Source organism: Uloborus diversus, chromosome 3 (genome assembly GCF_026930045.1).
Source record: "Uloborus diversus isolate 005 chromosome 3, Udiv.v.3.1, whole genome shotgun sequence".
NCBI classification, from domain to species: domain Eukaryota; kingdom Metazoa; phylum Arthropoda; class Arachnida; order Araneae; family Uloboridae; genus Uloborus; species Uloborus diversus.
Window position 1 is genome coordinate 20441056 of NC_072733.1, and position 25476 is coordinate 20466531.

The 25476-nt window shown below is 33.4% G+C and overlaps 1 protein-coding gene across 1 annotated transcript; it reads left to right on the forward strand.

The window, feature by feature from the left end:
- The first annotated feature begins 642 nt into the window (after nucleotides 1-642).
- Nucleotides 643-24555, forward strand: LOC129218261 (serine/threonine-protein kinase Nek4-like). Its single transcript, XM_054852489.1, has 8 exons — nucleotides 643-904; nucleotides 3309-3361; nucleotides 3446-3518; nucleotides 5522-5675; nucleotides 7425-7562; nucleotides 7655-7820; nucleotides 20578-20618; nucleotides 24306-24555. Exons 1-8 carry the CDS (start codon nucleotides 643-645, stop codon nucleotides 24553-24555), a joined length of 1137 nt encoding a protein of 378 aa, XP_054708464.1.
- The last annotated feature ends 921 nt before the right edge of the window (nucleotides 24556-25476 follow it).

The window sequence follows — 25476 nt, forward strand, 5'->3', positions numbered from 1 at the left end:
TTGCGTTGATAAATTAATAATATTTTTTGAAAAATAAAGAAATGAATGTTCACATGTATGCGCCCCTTTTCCCCTACTTGATTTTTAATATTTTTTTGTGTCCTTACCGAACGATGACCCAATTACTGGTTCTTCTTTCTACCCCTCGAAAAATTCCACTTGGCCCCTTTGAAGGCTGGGACTTCAAGAAATGTTTCATACTCAAAATTCTTGTTATTAGTATCAACTATACGCGTTTAGACGTGTAAATGTTTTTTTCGTGAAAACAATTTCGTGGCTGTTTTACTTGGCATTGTCACGCTTAACTGCCAAATAGCACCTCTTGGCTACCATATATGGCGTGAAGGCTTCAACCGCGTGCTTAAATCAAAAGACTGAGCATGCCAAGTAACACATCTTCCTTACGATAGTTAATAAGAAGGCTTGATAGATATATTTTAGTTTTAAAGCAATTTTGGTAAAGTGAAGTGTTTGGTGCTCGCTTAACTTGAATAGTTTCTCGTAAGAGTGCTTTATGTAGAAAAAATAATCGAGTAAAATAAGAATAAGAGTGTTATCACAGTCAATAGATTTCGATCGTTTATTGGTATGACATTGCAGAAAGCAATATTCTGTTGGTATATCCAGTAGTAGCCATTAAAGATGTTGAAATATGAAAAAGAGAGGATTATTGGTAATGGTTCGTACGGAAATGTTTGGCTTGTCAACTCACAGGCTGATAAAAAGAAATATGTTATGAAAGAAATTAAATTAATTTCAATGAATGCTGTTGAACGGCAACAAGCTATGATGGAAGCCACACTTCTGTCCAAATGCAGACATAAAAACATAATAAAATATAAGGACGCCATCCATGACCGTCCCAGAAAAGTGCTGCAAATCGTCATGGAGTATGCAGAAGGAGGTATGTGTTTTTAATCTACATAATTTGTACACTATGAAAGCCAGTAGCCCGTCATTTGGGCAGTCAGGGAAAGAGTGAATGGCTCCCTCTTCCGACTTTGGAAAGAATAGTTATGCATTAGTGTCTGTAATTTGCTGTTTTTCTCTCTAAAATACATAGTGTATATAACTCTTTACCTCCCCCCCCCCTCCGTCGAATTTTGAAATGACAGTCCTGGGAGGAAGGGGGAATTTAAACTTGTTCACGATGTATGGTTGCGTGTAGTAACACACTTTTGAGAAAGAAAGAACACTTTTTTTACGGAGAAAACATATTTTTGGCGCTGTATTAATTTGCGTTACCCTCATAGCGGTATTGCAGTATTAACCCAACGAAACGCCAATTACTTTCGCTTTTGAGCTCCCAAAGAATAAATATGCACTTTCAAAATGGGTCACAAACTTGCAGCATCCGAATTCATCTATAAGTTAGGAAATTGAAGCGACAGTCTGTTAATCAATTTATTATATTTTGGAGGGGACAGCTGCCCTCCCTTGCCCTCTTCTGGATACGCCCATGAGTGGAATTAAATCCGAGTAATTGCTAATGCTACCTTGTGAGAGCATGATAAGTTTGCGTTTGAACATAAAAATACGCACAAATATGCACTCCGCCTGGAAATTGTTAGAATTTCTTTCAACGAATCAAGCTTGATAGTTACTTTATATTTATAAGGTAAGCAATAAGTTGCCACATTCAGTATAACTTGCGTATAATAGTAATATAACTCAACACAAGCTGTTAAAGTGACTTCTTATTAACTAATAAAGTGATATTAAATATATTAATATTGGCTTTCAAGTCGTGTGATGTTTAAATATCGACATACTCAAATAGTGTGAAAATAATTTTGCCCATTTTTTGTATTTTAGTTAATTTAATGCATTTAAAATATGTTTATTACGACATATACTTGTGTTTAAATGATTTATCTGTATAAATAATGAGTACGGGATCTTACAAAGTAAAGCCTTTTGGATGAGTAGGCAAAAATTCTTTGATGTAGCCTAGTTTTCATGTTTGTAATTAAGTTTGTAACACTTTGACGAGGTTAGTCGCATATTTACGACTTTCGTTGAAAAAGTAATGGTTTGTTTACATTGGGGATTCAAGTAATCGCTACACCAGGTGAGATAGCTTAGACCCCAAGAAGAATTGTACTTTCTTTTAAACATTTTGTAACGTTTTATGTATATGGTTGCATGTTTAAGTCACTTACAGTCCTGTTTCACAGTTGTATTTATGTAAATAAAGGCAAAAATCATTGGTGATATTCCTACTTTAATTTGTTAAATTTTGAAGTGAACAAGAAATATAACGCGTGGGTTACATGTACCCCTCATCTCAACACTTACGTTACAAAAAACAGTATATTTTAAGTTAACTGTGATCAGCTTAAAATGAAAATTTCCGTCCACCCAAGCAATCAATACTGTATAGCCAGACTGACGTAAGTCCAAAATTTGATATTTTCCATTTCTTAATGCATTTTATGTAGAAGCCAATTCCGCATCGACCTATTTGAACGTAATTCTTTGGTAAAAAAAAAAAAAAACCCAGATTTTTTTTTTAGAGTAAAAGAACGCGTGGCCTATACTTTGCATGCGCCAGAAAAAGTTTTTCCTCTCTTCTGTAAAATTTTCATGATGTGACTTACTTCCTTCTGGCTCTGAGGTATAGAATAATAGTTTAACTTTGACGTTACATCTCTTTGCTCAGTTTTTTCGCCATTCCAAAATTTGGCGATATCGATTTATACCATGTTGGGTATTCTGCTCTTTTGAAAGCAGCGAAAAAAATTAGATAATGAAACGGAAATATTCGCTTTTTGTTTGTCCATCAAGTAACTATTATGTAACTTAAATAATTAGTGTTAAAACACTGCTTTAAATATTTTAGAGTTTCAAATGCTATTCAATATACGTGTTCACTTTTGGAGCTGGTTTACTACCCATAGGCAATACGACATTGCGGCACATAAATTTCTCTTCAGCTGAGCTATTACTTCAAGCAGTATTTATCAAAATTTGCGGTAATTGTATGCTTTTTTACGGGCTCTTTCTTTGTCAACATTATAGGGGAAGCCTTAAAACGTGAGAACAATACTTTAGTGTGCATGCTTAAAATAGTTTACTTCATTTATAAAATTAAAACTTTGAGAAGTGCATAATTATCGAAAGGAAATTAGTGCTTTAGTTTTCTTTGTCCGTTCATTTACAATTTGAATTTGAGAAAAATAATTTTTTGAATCTGGTTTAATTTTAATATTAGCATTCCAAGCTCCTTTCGTGGGGGGGGGGGGGGGGGGGGGGGCTTTTAAGATTTTAAAACATTCTTTTACCAAAATTTGATTTTCATTTTCTAGGGGATTTGCATTCAGCAATCGTTAGGCAAAAAGGAATTCCCTTTAAAGAACACGTAAGTTATTTTTTAATAAATGATCGCTCAATAACAATCTGTCAAGAAATAGAAACTTATGCCTTAAATATACTTTATTTTCAGACGGTTATCTCTTGGTTCATTCAAATAAGCTTAGCTTTGCAATACATCCATTTCCAGAACATTCTACATAGAGGTATGTTGTAATATTTATACCTATAAGAAATCAATGTATGAAAGTCTACAATTTTCAGGGCTTCGAACCGGAACTGAACCAAAAACTTATATTGATCGGAACGAAAACCAGAATTGCACAGAAAAAAAATATGTTCATTTCAGTTCGAAATATCTTCAGTCATTTTGTTAGTGTAACCAACTTATCAATGTTCATTAATTTAATTTCAACCATGTAAACAAGTAAATATTAGTATTACAATGTACATTGTAACATTTATGATGGAATTATATTTTTAGTACAAATTACGAAACAGATAAAATTATAGTAAAATTTAAAAAATAAAATTATTCATTCGAAACCGAACAGTAAACCGTTATTTTCGGCGGAATAAACTTTTTTTTTACCGGAACGGAAGAAATTACGGTTCGAAACCCTGATCACTTAATGAAAATTTTATAAATTTTTATCGTTCCTGAGCAACTATTTATGTAACAAGATAAAAAAAAATCTCTATGTATGAAATTTTTTGAAAACATACTCAAATTGTTCACTGATATAAAAAAGCACAAATTCTAAGATTGTTACGAAATATGTAGGGGAATGTGGGGCAAGGGAAATAGCGGGGCAAAGTGAAATGGTGAAATATTTACTCTTTTAGTGCCACCTGGCTAGTAATATTTTAACTATGTAGTAACACATGTAGTATGTTCTAGTCGAGAAAAATTACCTCTAAAAATCAGACTGACAATACAAGAAATTTTCAAAAATTGACTCATACTGTAATATTTTGTAAGCCGAAAATTATTTTTGGTATTAAATGATATAGTTCTTGTAATTAACATTTGAAACATTGAGACCTTCCAATATTCGGTGCAGTATTTATTTACTTAATAATAAACTTATTTGTATTTCAAATATTTTGTACAATTAGACAAGTACATGCGGGGCAAAGTGAAAAAGTTTATATCGTTTAATTATTCAATCAATTCTTAAACCACTTACATATTCTTTATTAATTACTTTATTAACATGCCTTAATTTAGTAATTTACTTTTTCATTCATTCACTTATTTATTTGTCCTCATATATTAATTTATTTAATTATTCGTTTACTTTTTCAGTATCTTTTCATTTAGTCATTTATATTTACTGATTCATTTGATTTAAAAAAATTTTTTAATTCGAATAGAAAATATTTTATTACAAACATATTGCATTTTTCACTTTGCCCCATGGAAAAAAGGGAACATTTTCCACTTTTTTTTGAAAGCGAAAATGTACTGCCAAAAATAAAAAGTTCTATTTCAATGCAAGTTTATTGCAAAATACAATGTTCTTTCTGTACTGTATTTTTCAAAACAAATTTCCAATTTTTTCATCTCGAAAACGCTCAGTCATCTTAACTATTTCACTTTCTCCCACATCCCCCTACTTTGTTTAGGTTTATTTTCTCTTATTTTGTTTTTCCAATTTTAATCTCCGAATATAATGGAAAATGAAATGATTCGTTGTAAATTTTAAAGAAGATTGAAATTTGATATCACAATTTTACTAATAATCTAATAAATAAAAAATCACCCTTTCCCAAAGGAAAAAAATCTTTCAGCAAAGAATTGTATAGAACTCATTTTCTTAGTGGAATTTTAAAGAAAATCATTTGACTAAAAATAGTAGTTTGCCTAAGTGATTGTGATGCAATTGGAAAATTGTTGCAAAAATTTCGATTATATAATTGCTTAAATTGTAACATTATCAGTCTTGCTTTTGATATTGTGGTGTGAAAATACATTTCATGAAACTTTGTTAATCAATTAAAGACACTCCGTACGAAAGATCCTTTTAAAAAAGTTGAAAACAACGTTTGTAATTATGTTTATTTTGATGTTGCTATTTTTAACCACACTTTTGCTGTAAGAAATGTCATTGATTGATAATAGTTGAAAAGTATTGGCATTTTATTTTGCAATATGGCTTTGTTTTTAGAATTGGGAACGAATAATGCATCGATTTTCTTCATATAGATCTAAAGACCCAAAATATTTTTTTGACCCTAACTAACTTTATAAAAATTGGCGACTTCGGCATAGCTCGAGTGTTGCAAGATCCTACAGAGTTGGCGACGACGGCGATTGGTACTCCATACTACTTGTCTCCAGAAATCTGCCAGCGAAAACCGTATCCTTTTCAGCCTTTGTCACATTTGTCCACCATTCTATTATTCTTTAGATTTAATTCAGCTTGCCTTTAAAACTACCCATAAGTTGGGATGTTTCTCATTTTATATGTCACCCCCATTCACTTTCAGTGCTGTTAATGGAAAATTGTCTTTTTTTTTTTCCTATCCAAAAAAAAAATTATAATCTATTAATGTGGTACAGTAGCCCTTCGTTGTGTCAAGCTTATAGGGCAACAACAAAAAGCGAGATGTATCTGGAAACGCAATATAGCCGAGGTTTAAAAAATTAAAATAAAAGTTTTCATCTTCCGCACACGTAAGTGATTTGAGTGCCTACAAAAATTTGGTTTGTTATATTCCCTCTACCTCAGCAACTAAAGTGACAAGACTCCAAAAAACAGCGTTAGAGAAAATGTCTTCCTCAACACTAATTTTAACTGATTTATTCTCAAATACTATAATACGCACAAGACATTTGACGTACTTACTGGTTGTTTTTGTAGTCTTAATACTGTATCATCAAGTATGGAAAAACTTTCTTTTAAATTATGAAATTTTAGCGATAGTCCAATCCAACTTTTTTTTTTCGTCACCCAGTACCACTTATGTACACTCACTTAGTACGAGTCTTGTAATGAGAAAGAGCATTAAATTTGAGTTTTAAATCAATTAGCATATTTTTCATTTTTTTGAGTTGTCGCTTCTGTTGTCGGCGATATTAGAACCACTACAACAATCATAAAAACAAAAAAAAATATGTCAATAGTTTTTAAAGATAAAACGAAGTCTAATTTTTTTTCAGTAAAATTAGAGCGCTGAAACTTGGTTGTATTGGATTGAATTGCACTGAATTTAGTTTTGGTCTCTGACCAAAAACAGAAAACGTCTAACAAGAAAACTTGCTTAAAAATGATATTTTTACTATTTCAAGGTTTTAAAATTTGATGTAAAGATGTTTGCCACTCAAACGTGATGGATCCAAATGAGCAATATAATGAGGCGCGATATAACGGAGTTCTTGTAATTGGATATCACGTATTTTTTTGTAAGTTCTATATTAATGCGTTTTACTTTTGAATAACTCAAATAACGAATAGGTAAAGCAAACATTTCATATTTTACGTTCTTTTATCTTTTCGAGCCATCATGTTGCAAAAAGGATGTCAATTAGTAATAAACAATAAGTAATTTCCCAAAACTTTTCAGTTTCAATCCTAACCAAAAACACCATAGTGTGATGATTTTGTGACGATAAATATCAAAATAAGAATGCATTTGAAAGAGCACGTTAGAACATGCTTTTGGACGCATTATTTGCCCTTGCCTCCCTTTTGCCGAAATGAAATCTTAAACTCCGTCAAAATTTTAAGAAAAGTCTCCAAATGTAACCAGTTTCGGTTCGATGAGAAAAGGACGATATCTTTCACGCACATCGCAGATGGATATCCTGTACATGTAGACAGTAAAGTTGCATTACCTTCGATTTCCAGCCAAGTCATGAAATTTGCCTGTTTCTCTTAAGTTTAGCAGTTTTAAACTTCATATTTCGATGGCAAGGGCAAATAATGCATCCAAAAGCATGTTTTATACTCGTTCAGTTGCTACATATTTTGAATTTACATTATTACAATATTCTTATGATTCTCTACTAAAAAAGATTATTGCGCGAAAAGATACCAGGAATAAGATGTCACCCATCTCTTAAAAATGAGTTTTTTGAAAGTTAAAACCTTTAACTTCAAATTTAGGTATAATTACAAGAGTGACATGTGGGCTTTAGGCTGCATTCTGTTCGAAATGTCAGCGTTAGTGCATCCTTTTCAAGCGTTTAGTTTCCCTCATCTCCTAACATTGATTCTCAAAGGCAAGAGGAAAGAGCTGCCGAAGTAAATGTTCTAAGTTTAATTATTTAAATTTTAATTTATATGTGTTAAAATTTATTAATACCGGTGAGTAACACAAACTTTTACCATTTTAGTCATTGTAGCCCATTAATTGCTGAACTTGTGGATTCTCTGTTATGTGTAAATCCTAACAATCGTCCGTCAACTGATGACATACTTTCTAGAACGGAGTTACAGCCTTATCTATCTGAATATTTAGCTATATTTGATAATGATTTAATATCTACCCATCGTTCTGAGGTAAGTTGGTAGTTTCTAAAAACAATTATATACAAATACGTATGGGACGACCAGCAACAGGCTCTGGGCCCAGCTAGATTGGTCCTAAATCGGTTTATAAGTCCCAATGAAGATCAATGGCTCACTTAAACCTATGCTTCCCTTTGCTCATTACCGCCTCTTCCGGTAAGCTGTTCCAAGTGCCCACGATCTTGCTAAATAAGTAATTTTTCCTAATTTCCAGGTTAGCCTGAGATTTGAATCGATTAAAACGACTCCTCGTCCAGCTTTCCGTGCAAAAATTTAACCCGTTAACATCTTTCATTTTGATTAAATTTAAACGACTGAATCATGTCCCCTGTGACTATAATCATCATAGTCGAAATTTTAAAACCCGCTTACAAGTCTATTAACCCTTCTTTGAACCCTTTCCAATACAGAAATATCTTTCCTGAGATAAGGAGACCAAAACTGAACAGCATACTCCAAATGAATCGATTATTGCAGAAAGGGTATGTCACATTTTTTTCAAAATTGAGTTAACTGTGGTTTTCCCATACTTGTATGTAGAGACATTGATCAGTGTAGCAGGGAAGTCAATCCTTGTACAACAAAGCACTTGTTTAGGGGTCACATTTTTCGTTTAGTGCAGATAGGGGATTCCCGCCCTTTCCTAAACGCGAAGGAAGAAAGAGTAAGACGCAATGGCAAGATTATAGAACTAGATTTTTTGGCATAATGAAGTAAAAACAAATAACTCCTTTGATCTAGCATAATTTCGGTAATGGTAGGTTCGTCAGTTCGGGGGGTTAGGGGGGATTCGAAATCACGGAATCGAAATGAAATTCGCTAATTTCAGAGGTTTTATTAACATCGCTCTAGGAACTGCGAAAAAACTATGCTTTCCGTGAGATATACGCTGGTCAAAATAAGAATAACACTGCAGGAGACTTTTTTCTAGAAATTACACTGAAGAAATTTAACAAGATTGCTGATGACTTTCCTCTGAGAGAGCATTCGTTTGTCCTTTGTGACCGGGATTTTGGGACAGAAAAGCGAAAGATATGATGGATAAAAACTATGTGAAATCCAATCTGTTATAAGTGAAATCCTGAAATTACATGAAGTTTCACCGTCAAATCTGCTGAAAACAATGAAAGATGTTACTGATAAAACAGGTGCCCTTCAATTTTTAAGAGGACTTATCCCCAAAATTGAGATTTTGGAAAAAGATTCTAGTGGGTGACAAATGTTTTCAATTATCAACATTCATGATGTTTATATATTCGATAGAACATCAAAGGAACCTTTTCAGGCTAGTTATTTTATAGACTGTTTTCAAGATAATATTGCAAAGTAACGCTTGTCGGCTGAACTACCTTTGCCAATATTGAGTTTAAAGGGAAAATTTTCATTTTTGGAAAAAACAACAAATATCAAGATGATTTATTCAGTGCAATTTTTAACATAGTCATACTAATATGTACATCGAACTTGGTACACAAAACTAGACAAGAGAAGGATATAAAACAGATTTCCATGGAGGATGTATTTGAATATGAGAATCTAGTTTTATACACATGTGTAAAACTTTTGCTTTTTTTTTACACCAGACTTGAATTATTTCACTAAAACAAGTCGAGAGAAAGAGGAAAATACACGATGTATATTTTTAAAATAATGAATTTATGAATACCGACTTCACTAATTATTTTTGTCACTTTGTTATATTATTTTTTTTAATCATAAATCAGTTTGAAACAAATTTACATTTGCATCACTCTATTCTAGTCTTTCAGGCTGTTTATTGCAGAAGGACAAGTCCAAATTGAAAAACTTTTTTCAATTTCAGTGATTAAATGAAACGTAATTTAAGGTGAGGTAATGATCCTATTTGTGGCTTGATTAGTTATAAAAAGTTTCGTAGAATTAAGTTCATTTTTGAATAAAATAATCACCTTTTATCGATTCCTGAGAAGTTGCATTAGTTGGACTTATACCCTTTCTGAAATAATAGATTCAAATGAGGTCTTACTAAACTCCTATATAAAAGGCAGAAGAACCTTCTTAGATTTGTTTGAAATACATCTATTGATAAGATCAAGCATTCTGTTGGCTTTGTTACTTGCAATGCTGTACTGTTGACTGAACTTGAAATCCTGATTTATTAAGATACCTAGATCAATAACTTTTTCTGTCTAATGACCGAACCCTGTAAATAACTCTCATGCTTATTCCCGTGGCCTAAGTGTAGCACTTGACATTTCCCTACATTAACTGCCATACCCCTCTTATCCGCCCACTTAGTAATATGATTTAAATCCTCTTGAAGCTGTTTTACTTGTTCTTCATTCTCTACAATCCCCATAACTACTATTTACCTAAAACTGACGCTTGTAAAAATTAGCATGTTGTGGTAGATCAAAATTTTCAAGGAAGGATGTAAGAAGAATCAAAGATCGCAAAAAATATCTGCAATGAAGTACAGTGTAATACCGATTAACCGGCCTACGTTTAACCGGATCTCCGCTTTATCCGACCATAATTTTAAGTATCAAAATCGAAAAAACAAGTTTTAAAAAAATGAACAATTCATAACTGTATTATAATTACGAAATGGAAAAATTAACTTTAAGAGGAAATTCTTTACTTGTGGATTAAACGGTGTCACTCTTCTCAGTTAAAATAAAGCATATTGAAAACGTTAACGTAGTTTACGACCTCAACATAGATTACAATATGAGCCCCGTCAAATCCCTCAATGAGCAAATACATTAGAAATAATATGTGTGTTATAATAGGCATCAACTTCCTCCATTAGTGTGATGCTTTTAAAAAATGACATGATCAAGTCTTCGTACTTCCACCCTTCAGCTGAGAAAAAAAATGATTTTTTTTTAACATTCATCCTATAATAATATGTGAAGTTTTTTAAATTTGCTCATTTAGAAAAAGCTTATTTTAGTAATTGTTTTCTCAATTCAAAGCTATTTAACTGTCTAATGCAGTGTTTAACACACATCAGTCATCTAAGCATTTTTTCGTTTTTCTCTTTAACCGAAAAAGAGTTCATTTCCTTTCGTTCGTTCAAAAGATTTTTAGAAAATCAATTGCCACTATTCGAATATTTTACTGCAGTTCGTAAAATATAGAGAAAGATGTAAAATAGGCACAGTTGCAATCCCTACTTGTGACTAGGGGAGGTACTGAAGACTGTCGGTGAGAATTGTATATGGCACCATTTACTAATATTAGACAACAGAGAGCAGTTCGAAACGTTCTTTCAAGTAATATGGATGCAGCTTGAGTTATTGTGTAAACGGTGCTTTTCTGGGATGCAAACATTTACGAGATCTGTGAAATTGTTTTCTTTTCGTGTTCTTATGTCAAGTTAAACAATTTCACAGTGATTCTCAAAGCGATGATCTCAAGCTACTTTTTGAAGCACACCTTCAGTCACGCACGCTTTTAAGCTACATGTGGTAGTGGCCATCTTAGGTGTAGTTGGTGTAAATATGGGCCCCCATGTAAAAGGTGCCTATAATTATAGCTCGCCTCTATTTCAAAGGTGTCTATAATTACTCTTTTACAAAAAAAAAATTTAAAAAAATTTGGAAATTGTCGTTTTTGAAATGGAAAAAAAAATCATTGATTTCAATCATTTCTTCCCCTTCGCGCATTTAGGATGCTTGTTATAGCTGTCAATAACGACAAAAAAAATCTAAATTTTTCTAATTGAAAGTAATTTTAAATCGAAAACAAAAGATGGCGACCACATTTCCATCTTTTCCTCTGGTAATGGAATATATTGCAAAGTTCGAAGAGCGGGGGATAAATTTAAATGTTTTATATCTATTTCCAACTGTCATTTGCTACGCCGAAAACCATATTTTCTGCAGTTTATTGAAACTTGTATCGTGACTTTTCTTTCTAAAATCCTTTTGGAGACTATAGAAATTGCTAAATAGCAGTCGACCCGTAATAAGAAACAGATTCGAGCATGACGACCCACCAAAAGTTCGCTACTAACCCGCCAGTAGGTTACTAATTTAATTTTTCTTGGCAAGTGACACTTCAATCTGTGGGGCACTTTGCCAAATTCAAATGATAGTGAACTCAGAGGCGTTCGAAGCGGGAAATGTAATATCAAGTTTAAAAGACAATGATCCTCAGTTTTATACTTAAAAATGAGATGATGTGTGCACCATATGACTTCCTTTTACGCAATTTAATGATAATAATTATAGATGCTTTGGAGTAAGCAAAGAAACACTAAATATTTTTCCCCCAAGTTTCTTGCGAACTGAAGCAAAAAAATGTTTTAATCAAGTTAATTTTCCCAATATCGGACATTTTAATGTGATTCAATGGTTAACTGTCTAAATATCGCCAATAATGGCCAAAATGAGACTTTATGAACAAAATAAAAAAAAGAACAATTTTTTGTCGCCAAGTAGGCGAAAACTTTGCGACCAAAAGCTTGGCGATATGTCGCCAAGTGTTTGCCAAATAACACCACTTCAGTTTACATCGATATTAACAATGATTTCCCCATAAAAAGGTGTAAAAGACCCCCTTAGGAATATCCGAATGCAACCAAAAAGAGAGGTGCACAATTAGACCCTACTAGGAGTCTACGTCCCAAGTTTCAACTTTCTAGGACATACCGTTTTTGAGTTATGCGAGATACATACGTACATACAGACGTCACGAGAAAACTCGTAATTAATTCGAGGATTGTCAAAATGGATATTTCGGGTGTCTATACGTTCTTAGACATATATCCATGTGTGGTCGGGTTGAAAAAAAACGAGCAAAACGAAAATTAAGGCCTATTTTTGGGTCAAATTTTTTTCGTGAATACAATACTTCCTCTACTTTGTAAAAGGAAGTAAAAACTTGTGCTCTAACTAAAATTTGTAAGCCGTAAATTTTATCAAAAGAAATAACAATGTTCATTACAGGCGAATCAGAGAAGGCATTCGTTAAACGATGTTGTGGATGAAGTTCAAAAGTTGAGTATAAAGCGAAGAGCTTCTGTTTCATCAGAGAACTCAAGTAAGTTAATATTTGCATTTAATGTTGTAAATTTTAATGAACAATTCAAGTCTATTTAGGTTCTGTTAAACTTAATCGTAAAATTTAGAACTCAAGACTATAGTTTATAGTCTCATTTCTTTTTCAATTAATTACACATAATCAGTCAATACTTCTAAGTAACCTGGTGCAATTTAAGTTGCCCGTAAATCCTTAAATTTTAGTCCAGTATTCATAGTCATTAAAATTAACGGTAAATACAAGTAAACATCGTTAAAATCAAATAAGGAAAACTTTTTGAATTATTTTCTCCCTAAAACGATTTGCAAGTTTAATTTCTATGCATCACTCCTGTTGCACCCCATATGGTATCTTAAAATATATTGCATAGTGAGTTTTCATATTATGCATGCATTTTATGAAATATAAGTATGACGAATGGTCCAACTTCTGAACCGCTTCCGCTGTTTATTGCTAGCAGGGACAAATTTATCCATGTTGGTTGAAAATTAATGTATTTTCCAGTTTTATTGCACAACTGCTTGTTTACGAGTCACTTATCTATTAACAGGAAAAATCGGGAAATAATGCTTAAGATATTTCAAAAAGCATAAAAAAATTAAATATTGAAAATAAAATTTGAAAGTAGGATTTTGAGGTAGGGAAATGTTGGTCTTTCTCCCCTTAATGACTTTTGAGGGAATAGTCCAATTTGAACAGACTTTTATTGTTCCGAAAATTTTAGATAGGAAGTCTCGTTTACATACTTCATTTTGCGCTCAATTTTGAGCGGTTGAAAACGACGTAACATTAGCTACAATTGTGACTTAAAGGCGTGCAAAAATCCTGAACTGAAAAACGGATTGGCTTCAAACAGAGTTGAAAAAAAAGAAAAGCTTCTATTTCTAAACAGCAAATAAAAATTAGGCTCATATGGAGGCATGAAAAGCTTGATGCCTCGCTTCAAAGACAATGAGACGCCTCATGAATTACGCAATCTCGAACCATAGGCAGATCGAGAAATTTTTCCAGGAGGTGCGATTTATTTTATTACGTTCCTCATATTACGCATCTGATTTACATATGTTTGGGAGGGGGACTCCTATAGCATTTTTAGTGTAAAAAGTTCAAAATATAGAGATGTAGTCAATGAGGGGGATGGAGAAGATTCCGAACCTATTTCCTTCCGTCACGTCACTTTAGGTACTCTCTAAAATTTTGTTTTTAGAACCTCAACTTCGCAAAATTCCGGGAGGAATGCTTCGAAACTCTTCTCTCCAGTGGCGCACACAAGGGAGGGGTCCAGGGGTCCCCTCCCTTGAGCTTTTGTATCTTTTTCGATTGATTTTGATTCTATGTATTTTGTTCGTAAAATGATTCCAAACAAAGATTACAATAATTTCAGTATTCATAGGAGAAAAAATAAATTCTCTTATTAAAATATATTTTCTGAACTGTGCACTTTTCCTAAAACGAATCGCACGAGTAAGAGATCTTTCTTGATTTCGAGGAGGCTAAAAACATACTTAAGTGACACCATGTGTGCTGAACGTTTAAATGGTCTTGTACTGCTGAAGTCAAGCAATGTCGCCATCACACACTGAGGAAGTTATAAATGAAATCGAAAGAAAAAAGAAAACTTTAATTCATTCTAAGAGGTTTTGTAAGCCTATAGAAGCAGACTGGTGACTATAAATGAATACACCATAATAATCATGTTTTTAGTTTTACAATTGCAGATAATTATGATATTTTTCCTAATAATTATGTTAATTATTTATTCAATAATTCATTTTTCACTGTGTTTTGTTTTCGCTAATCAATAAATCAAGTGAATATGTTGGACGTCGTGTTGGAATGTGATATGAGAATGGGACTTTCGATCCTGGACCCTCCCCTTACAAAATTCCTGTGTGCGCCACTGCTTCTCTCCCTAACATCGAAGGTACTCTAAAATTGCGCTTTTGAAACTTCTGTTTCAAAAAATACCAGTGAAAAGTCCCTGAAACTCATTTCTTCTAACGCTGCCTGAGATGGTCTACTGTCGCGTTTTGATGACTTTAACTTTGAAAAATGTCCGAGGGAAGGCTTCCAAATCTCTCCTCTAAACAACGCCAACGATAATCTAAAATCGCCTTTTTGAAACTTCAATTCCAAAAAAATTCCGGTAAACTTCCGAATGCCCTTTTACCAAACTTTATCAAATATATCGTATAATTACGGTTTTAGGAATTCAATTTAAAAATATTCCTTATGCAGAGTCAATCAAGGGAGAGATTTTCCCCTTTCTTGTATCCGTGCTGTTCTCCTCATTTAAGTGAATGGGAATACCACAAAGAATAATCAGGACTTCGCAGATATTAGGGGTAAATATGCGCATATGTAGGTATATTTTTTACGCTAATCGATTTCATCCAAATAATTTAAATTTTTTATTCCACCCGCAGTATATGTAACACAAATAGTTTATGATCAGGGTTGACGGGTCCTAGGTTTTCAATAGAGACCTTGGGATTTTGTTCGAAATTCTTGGGTTTTGGTTCATTCATGTAAAAGATACATTTATTTTACCGGTAAAACATATTTTCACTAAAATATGGATTTTGACTAAGTCACCTAGAATGCACGTACTTAAAACTTTTGAAACGGTAGATGCAGATACAAAAAAAAAAACTCTAGCTCTATCACTTTTCTCTTTGTTGTGTAACTAGCCTGTTGATGTTATAACATCTATTACTAAATCAAGCCAATACAGTAACTGTTTTTTTTTCTACAGTAGACTATTTTTACAGTTTTAAGATTGTCTCAAAGAAATAATTGAGATCGATTTTGGTATTTATTATCACAATTTTTCACTTAATCATTTTTAAAAATGATTGACCTACTACAATAGGTAGAACTTTCAAAAAGTGCAGAATTCTTATTTAGATCTTTGGTTTTCTTCGTCGATCTTGAGGAATTTTGTGAGCCCAATCTTGGGTTTTGCAAAAAAATCCCAATGGCAGCCCTGGTTATGATGCTAGACTGGTTATATTTTTACATTTTTCTGTAATATTTTTCATAAAACCAATTCTTTCAAATAACAAGGGGTAGTTATATTTTTAAACTAAGTTTCGCGTTTCAATTTATGGCAAAATACGTTACTGACTTTATTTTTAAAGACAACGTTGCACCGGAGTGTTAATATTTAATTTTAGAAAGGTTTGTACTCATATTTTCGCTCTTATTTTAACTAATTCTACAATATCTGGGAAATAAACTAGTCATTTTTTTCTGTAACAGATGCTGGAAATTAACATAATTCGTTGACGCTTGAATGCCGACATGGACGGTTTTGTTAGTTTTGGGCAACTGCAGTTGCGTAGTTTTTATGAGAAATTTCATGACAGTTGACAAACTGAAAAATACAATTTTTATTGTAAATAATTGCGTCCAAGTTTCGAGTACAGAAGAGTCAATCTTAGTCGTTTGGAAGCAACGTCAGGAGGCATTTGTTAAATCAAAATATTATAAATTGTATCCCTGACCCCCCCCCCCCCCCCCCCGGTCAAAAAACCCCAGAATATTTCAGGAAAATGTTTATTTTGAATTTCAAATAATTCATCTTAATTTACTATTAGACATCGATGGACTTATTAAACACTGTAATTTATAAATATTAACTAACTTAACACTCCTAGTAAGAAAAAGATTGAGATGTTATTTTTAGAAGCAATTCCCCTCCCCTCCCATTTCTAATAAGAGGTAAGAGTCATATTGCGTCGCCTATAGTCCGGTCAATTTAGACAATTGAAATAACAAATTCCGGGAAAGCTAAATTTTGGTAGGGACCTTGGGCTTACTATTACAAATAAGGTGCCAAAAGTCCCCATCGATCCCATGTGCGCTAAAAAAGTTATTCGGGGTCAAAGGTCAAAATTTTAGGTTTTTTGGATTTTTCTCAAAAACGGTAAGTTTTATCGAAAAGTACCGCAGACCAAAGTTGTAGATCTCAAAATTCTCTATAAAAATGGTCCTTATCATTTTTTTCTCCAAGACCAAACCTTCCCAGATATTGCGTACTCTCAAAAGACAGCCAGCCATTTACAGAATCCCCTCTACTCGCGTGACCTTGAATAACATCTGGCTATTCTAGTCCGTGTGGCATCGTTCACGTACCCAGAGGTGCCCAACTCACTAAGAGCAAAGGCGCACCCCCCTCATTTTCGCGGAAATCCCCCCCAAAAGCATGCCTCCCCCCAAATAAAAAATATTCCTCAAAACAATCCCCCTAAAAATTTCGATGGCGCAGTCTGGGCCATGACCCCTCCTAGGGGGTTGAGGGCACCCCTGACGTACCTGCTTCTTTTAGAGTTAAACGTGCAGTTCGAGTGAATAAACGTATTTATCACAAGCGTCTACTGTTTGTGCTGATTAATATTTAAGAAAAATGTAACAATTTCGCTTTATTTGCAATAAACTTTTGACTGAAGGAGAAAATGTTGTGCTGGGCAGAGAAGTCAAAAGTCCGTTACAATTCGCGTGGATTGCAGAAAATCATACACGCGGAAAAATTCAGTCTCTGCAGCAACGTGAGGATAAAGAGGCCAGTACTTCAAAAGTAAGTCCTCCTCGTACTGTAGCGCGATGAAGTGAATTTGAATCCAACTTTTGTTTTTAAAAAACACTGCTTATTCTGTGGCTGTAAAGCGGATGAGGAGGCTGAGAAGAAGAAAACGCAGAATAATGAAAGAAAAATTGATAAAGCAGCGACTAAATCATACTCAAAATTAAAACGTGCAAGAGCAGCTTTTGACACACCTCAGAACGGTCTTTAGCTAATTTTAAAAGTGATTCTTTGAATGTAAGTGTGGAAACTTTAAATTTTTCTGCGATAATTCTGCGCTTTGTTCTTCTCATCCTCTTCCTCCGCTTCCTCGCCACAAAATAAGCAGTGTTTTTTACAACAAAAGCTGGATTCAGATTCACTTAATCCCGCTCTTGTTCGAGGTGGACTTACTTTTGAAGTACTGACCATGCTCATTAGGGTGGATTGAAAAAAAATCAAAATCTGATAAACGCTAAGTAATAGCCCGGAAAAGTTGCCTTTTGTAGAGATACTTGGTTCAACAAAAGGATTTCGACCGCAAAAGATATCTTGAGGTGTCGCTCGCGCCTCGAAGTTGACCATAAATGCATAAACACTGGAAAAAGTTATAATAATTTCATCAAATATCAAAATTTGAGGAATTTAATGTTATCGATTTTAAGAGCAGGCTTTTTGTGTAGATTACACATTGCATAAGATCATTTTAATAATAAACTGTATTTTAAAGTTCCACACATGCGTTGAGTCTTGAATTTGACCAATACAGTCAGAATTGAATAACATCGTGTTGCTCCGTACTTAGAGAAAAAAAAATTAGAAGTTATGATTTGTAAAAGTTTGTTTTCATATTAATTAATTCTTACATAGATACGAAAAAAAATAAGTAATAAAAGCATTTCTTATCTAGTAAAAAAATGTTTAATTCTCCACTTAGCAGATAACTTTGGCTCAAAATATCAATTTTACCTATGATAGAGAACAAAAGTTAAGTATAAAAATTTTAAAATAATGTGGCTTGCAACAGCCCACATCAGTCACCCTTTGAAACAAAAGACGTTGCTAAAGAAATTTTAATGGGTTTTGAGCCCTCAAACTGTAACCACATTGATTACTATAAAACATAAGTTTGGCATGCGAGTTGAACTGTTTTACTTCTCATAATTTTCAGTCTTGATTGAAATTGGGGCTTGATGGTATTGTGGCTTAATATTTCTATATTCTAATCTGACTCGAATAAATCCATCTCTTTTGGTTAGGCAGCAAACTGTACCTGACATTTATTTTTCTTATATTACCTATCGTCTCACTGCATTAGTATGACACGTGAGGTTTTGAGTACCTGACACTTCTTTTTCTTATTTTACCTATCGTCTCGCTGCTTTAGTATGACGTAAAGTTTTGAAAACCATACTACTCAGTAGGTACGCCACCAAGCAATTTCTTTCAAAGTTTTATCGGAAGTCCACTTTTTGAAAGAGGGAGCTGCCGAGTTTTACCAGTTATGCTTATCGATGAGCTCATAGCAGTCTCTCTGCTTCAAAATTGAAATCTGGAATTATACATGTTCATTGTCCATCTTCGAACTGATCGTCGTAATCCGTCTTGAAACAAGTTCTCTGATGATGGTCATCCGCAATGCCTAGTGTTATATTTTTTAGATTCTCAAAGTAACCAGTTTGCAGAACAAGAGCTGATGTTCTAAACATAGTACGATGGCAAATTTAAAAATTTCGATTGTATAGCGAAAATTTACAATTTCAGATTTCAACTTGAGTTCTTTGATAAGCAGAAGTGGGAAAACTCGGATCATCTTCTTAAAAAAGGAATATCAGATAAAACTTTAAAAGAAATGGTGCTTGAGGGCGTAACTACTGAATTATATGATTTCCAATACATCACGTTACTAAAGCAGTGAGACGATGCGTAAAATTAGACAAAGAAGCATCAAACACAGTTTGTTGTCTAACCAAGAGAGATGGATTTCTTAGAGTCAGATTAGAATCCAGAAATCTTACTCACAATGTATCACTAAGGCCAAACATTGTTAGAAGTAAAGATAATAATACGACTCGCCAGCCAAACTATGTTTTATTGTATGAAATGTGGTTACAGTTTGAGAGCTCAAAACACATTTAAAGGGGGGCTGTTTTGAGGGGTATTTTTCTCAGTTTTTGGAGGGGGACTCTTGCTTCTTAGGGGGGAGCTCCGCGATATTGAGGGGTGCGCCCATGCCCTTAGTAGGTCCGGCCCCTTTGGGTACGTGAACGATGCCACACGGACTAGAATAGCCAGATGTTATTCAAGGCCATGCAAGTAGAGGGGATTCTGTAAATGACTGGCTGTCTTTTGAGAGTACGCAATATCTGGGAAGCTTGGAGAAAAAAATCATAAGGACCATTTTTATAGAGAATTTTGAGATCTACAACTTTGGTCTGCGGTACTTTTCGATAAAACTTACCATTTTTGAGAAAAATCCAAAAAACCTAAAATTTTGACCTTTGACCCCGAATAACTTTTTTAGCGCACATGGGATCGATGGGGACTTTTGGCACCTTATTTGTAATAGTAAGCCCAAGTTCCCTACAAAAATTTAGCTTTCCCGGAATTTTTGTTATTTGATCACTATTTTTATGTCTAAATTGACCGGGCTACTATGAGTCTTTTCAATTCATAGATAGAAATCGAGCTGTGCGGGAAAAAATAAGTTTTCGCTTAATGTTCCGTCCAAAGGTGCCTTCCAATCCTTACATTCTATTTTCTAACATAAATGATTTTCAAAACAATCTTTTCAACACGATTTATGTACGAGATATTACTGAATGCTGTCTACAAAGGAATGAGTCGCAATGAGAATTCTCATTTGCCAAATAAGACCTCGTTTATATTCGTTATTCGCAGTGACTATGTTTATTACGGGGACTAGCGATTTTCTAAATAACTCGTTTATATTTTATCCTGCAGTTGACCAATACCTAATCTGAACTATCCCTGCTTGCACCTGGTAAGGAGTAGATACAAAATTCTTACCTGCAATTTTTCAATTCTTATCATTGTTTTAAAGTACCCACAATGAGCCTGCACCCATTTTAAACGTTTTGGTAATTAATGATAATATAAGCAATATCTTGAAATAAGATGTTCATAACGTTTCAGGGGCTCCAAAAACCCGTACAGCAGCATCGACTTTGCGAAGAGTAAGTATAACTTTAATCTTCTTTAATGTTTGCTTGCAATTCCATAGAGGTACTTTAAGCTGTTATTAATAAGAAAAGTTAGAGTAATTTGTTTTTTAAGCGTACATTTTATTTAGTAAATACAATAGAAAATTAAAATATAATCAAAATTGTACTTATAGTATGAAACTATACTCGTTTGTAAACTTTAAGAATCTGTGGTAGAACAGATAAAATATCCCCAGCACGTACAAGTTAACGATTCGATAACGAAAGCATTGGAGAGAACTCGATTTCATTTAGGCGTATTAGTTTTACAGGTTTTGACCTTAGAGCAGGAATTAAAATGGAGGGAGCAAGTCCAATTATTGGCTTAGCAAAAGCTGACCCAAAGACCCCAAGTCACGTGGCTGAACAACGGCGAATGGTTTGCACGTTTTGGGAGTGAAACAAGCGAAAGTAACCAGACTTCTTCCCTTGCTTTGCTTTAACATCTATCACGTGACTTGGGATTTTGGTTTCATGAATGGAAAGTCTTCACTCCCTCCATTTTATCTCTTCTCAATGGCTTTGACAGGAACAGATTTCAAATTTCATTCTCGTTGCATTTCACGATTGCTGCGAGTGTCCAATTTTAACAAAGAATTTATGTATTGCACCCATTATAAATAGATATGGAGTTTCTTACATTTCCTGTTCAAAATTGGCGCTTATGTAATAGTTAAATTGCTTGCAAAAATTTTTGTTATCAAACTTATTCAAGTTTGAATGACTATTCTGTCGGAATTTAGCATCTGACTAAATTCAAATTTTTATGCAATGTTTTCGAATAGACTAATTTGTTTTAATCGTGCACATGAAGCATAATGCAAGAATTGCCAGTTCAGTCTTAAATGTCCCATAAAACGTGTGTAGTAAGTTTGCCATGCTGAGTCATATTCGATTAAGTATCTCATGCGTGAAGTCAATTACGTTGAAAAAAATGTAAATAAAATCTCATGATTCAAATAATTTGTTGTTCAGCGTAAAATCCATAGCTGTGAAAACTAATTGGATTTGAGTAATGATTTTTATATACAAACTTTTATTTGATTTGGGTTAGTACAAATTTACGATGATTTTTTTTCTTTAAAAACTTAAACTATAAGAAGACAACAATAAAAAGAAATGTGATCTGAAAATATTTTAATTAAACGTAGAACTGATTTCCCTAACATGAAATTACGTTTCATGATATTTTTTCTTCTGGTGGGGAGACGTTTTGATTGACACAACCAAATTCGGTTCTCATGCCAGTCACATTTTTAACATATCTACAAACGTATTTCACGTATTAAAAACTGGAAATGCGTCGTAAAAAATTCAGTTAATGTTGTTTTCAGGATTTGTATTTTAAATAAAAATTGAAAAATAGAAAAAGCTAATGGCACTTTTTAAAAATATTACACTTTTTTGAATACAAATCATCAAACTTTTAAATATTAAAAAAGTACACCATCTTTTCTATCTGTCATCTTACTTTTCAGCTTTAGTAAGCTTGGGTTTTTTATGGAATTGATCACTATTCTAAGGTTCACTGATTTCGTATGTTTCACTCTCCAGAATGAATTTGACTCCTTTAAAAAAATGTTAAAGGATTTTTAAGCTTTGAAAAAACCCCAGCTATATCTCAGACGCCAAATAATTACTATGGAGCATTGTTTTTAAGTAACGTACTGCAAGCTAGGGACACTTTTGAGGGGATCGTGTATGTAAACTGTCTGCCACCGTGCGACAAAAAAAAAATCTTCAAAATGTTCTGACAATTCTTGCTGATGATTATGTAAAATGATCCACTGAATCCAAATATGACTACAGTCTCCCCACTACCCCCCCCCCCTTTTTTTCAGTTTTCAACAGTTTCATAGCCATGATTTTTGTTTGGAGTGGAAGGGAGTGTTATATTAGCCATTAACTCTGAGTGGCTAGTGAGGTGCTAAGTTCAAAAGCATTAACCTTTGGAGCAAGTTGAGTAGCTCATGGGGGTGGGGGGTTACTACCTAAAGTGGTTTTAAAATCATCAAAACCGATTTTTTTTCAAAGGGTTTGTTTTACAATTTTTTCCTCTTATTTTTCGGCATAAAACCAGAGCATAGGACTCACTTGACTGACTCACCTGAGACAATTTTCACGTTGAAAAAAAATTACATGTATTGGAAGCATCGCATTTTGCATAGTTACATCTTCAGTAAAGATCCTTCCCGTATTGCTCAACTTACATTCCCACCATAATGATTGAAAATGAACTTAAATATGTTTAAATAACGTAGCATTATATAAATTCCTGGGGATGCACCGGCTCCATTTTTTATCACTTCTTAACCTAATGGAAAATAAGTGGGGCAGTGCGTCCCCAGAAACATAAATATTCATTAATACTATATTATAAGTATACTAAAGATTACTTTGATCTTAATTGTGTGGAATAATACGGAAGGTTCATTACTAAAGATCCTGCAATGCGACTCTGGCCATGCAAAATGCGATGCTTCCAATAATTGTTTTACAACGGGAAATTTTTTTCGGATATGAGGCTCATAGGAGTGAGTCCTATGCTCTGTTTTTATTCCGAAAAATAAGACACTAATGGCTGAAAGAACACAGTAACAATGTAGTCCCACAAATATTACTGTTAATGGTTTATTATAAAAAGACTGTTTAAACTTTTCTGTAAATAATAAATAATTAAAACATTTTGAATGAAATTAATATTACTACTTTTTTTGAAATTTTATAAAACCAAAAGAGACTACATTAATCCAATAAATTCATTCTAATTCACTTCACCTGTCAGTTGATTCCATTCTTTTAGACTTGGAAATCATTCGCATCTTAAGTGGAACACAATATATAACAATGTAAGTTGTACTTTTAAGTCGTAAGTTTTGGAACATTATTAGCTGTTGTAACTCGACAGAATTTAGAATACGTTAAATTTGCAACTTTTGTAATAACTTGTCTGTGATCTGTTTAATTCGCGTAAAAGAAGTAAAATAAAAAAAAACTTCGTGTGCAAAACTTAATAACATGCTTTATATCTTAACAGCTTCCTGAATTCCATTACACTAAATTTTAATTAAGTTTTTCTCTTGATTTGCTATTAAAGTTTGAATCAAGTTTTTGAAATTTTGTCTATTTTTAGGAAGCCTTGAAAATGAAACACTCCCTTAGCTTTCGGTGCAGTAAAAAAAGTTTTAAGCCCTCACCTTTAATCAAAGGAGTACATGTTGACCGAAAAAGAGGCACCTATCGAGTAATTAACCCGAAAGTTTCAACTCAGTCATTTCTCAGCAGTATCGAAAAAATAACAAGTCCTGAAGATGTATTTTTGCCAAGCTGTGCAAGTACAAAAAGTCCGTCAACTTTGACGAAGATTCGAAACGAAGCACCCTCTGCTACGAATAACGAGTCAGATTTTGGTTATCAAAGTGAAGAAACGTCAAAGGCCTTATCCACTAAAACTCAACTTTTGTTCAACAAAACGTCTTCCAAGGATTGTAGTACCGACGTCAATCCACGTGGAAAAAGACTCGCTTCATTGTATAACATTTTTGCAAGCAAGAATTCACATAAGAAACGTGCTAATGACGAAAGACAGGAGTCAACTACTCGTTGCCAACACTCGAGTGAATGTCACCAGTGTATGTTCAATATGCTCTGGCAAAATAGAATTCGAGATTCTGCTGGAAGTTCGGGAGCTAAAAGTGAAAGAACCAAGTTTGAAAACAAATTGAAAGATTTGTTTGGTGTAGCGCTTTTTGATCAATTATACGAAGCTCTTTATTCACGTTGGGAAACAAGGGAACTTGAAGAATCGGAAAGTGCTGTCAAGACTATTATTGATTCTTTGAATTATAAGCAAATTCAAAGCCTTCCTCTAATGATGCAACTAATTCAGCTAGATATTCTTAAAAAGTAGAAGTTTTGGTAGTTATTGATCGTATTGATACTCTTTTACTTATATACTAAGCATACTAATTTTCAATTTTGAGAGAAGTACTTCGAAAATACTTGGATGGTGTGAACAGAATTTGTTTTGTACTTGCATTGTAAATATTCTTATTTTTTATCTTTTGATTAATGCAAATTTTCTAATAAACTAACCATTGCTTAAAATATTTTCTTCCCAATTTTAGCTTGTCATGACTATATCAAGTCTGTTTTTAGTACTTCATTTTCAAAGACTGTATATTTTTTGTTATAAATATTTTACGAACTATTTATTATGAACTCTAATTTTAATGTAAGATATTTATTTTTAAAGAAAAAACTTCAATAAAATGTGTGTCGTAAGAAAAATGTAGAAGTCTTTGCGTTGGCTTTTTAATTAACATGACATCAAAGGCAAATAATCCGAGGCATTCTGAGAATCGGATTTAAAAAAAATTTTGTCAGTGACATTTTGTTTTAATGCGTGAAAGTTGTGTATAGAAAACATTTTCAGTCTTCCAAAAAACTTGTTCTCTTAGTATGACCCTCCCCCCCCCCCCTCAATTTTACGACAAAGCTATTTAAAGGCGCATTTCAGTGCTCTGTAGCTCTTTACAGCGACACCACCACGCTGTTATACATATGCTTACTTGATTGCAATATTTCAGTTAGGGTTTCCAATTCCGCTCCGAATTCAGTCCCGCGAGATTTCGGGATTGTAAGGAGCCAATCCCACAGGATCCCGCGGTGTTAAATTTAATTTGAATGTCAAATGGAAAAAGTTGTGCTTTTTAGGAAGAACTGCTTTTGTTACTTGAATTAGCAGTTTTCTCTAACGCTGTATAATAGTTGTAGAGTACTACAAAGTCAGATCCGAATTAGCAATTATAATTTGGTACAGAAGAGTGTC

Bases quoted from the DNA above. Each gene is read 5' to 3' on its own strand.
- LOC129218261 (XM_054852489.1), top strand. From the start codon at position 643: ATGTTGAAATATGAAAAAGAGAGGATTATTGGTAATGGTTCGTACGGA. The intron at 7,821-20,577 runs GTAAGTTGGTAG...ATAACGTTTCAG, and splicing joins TATCTACCCATCGTTCTGAG to GGGCTCCAAAAACCCGTACA. The intron at 20,619-24,305 runs GTAAGTATAACT...CTGGCAAAATAG, and splicing joins CAGCATCGACTTTGCGAAGA to AATTCGAGATTCTGCTGGAA.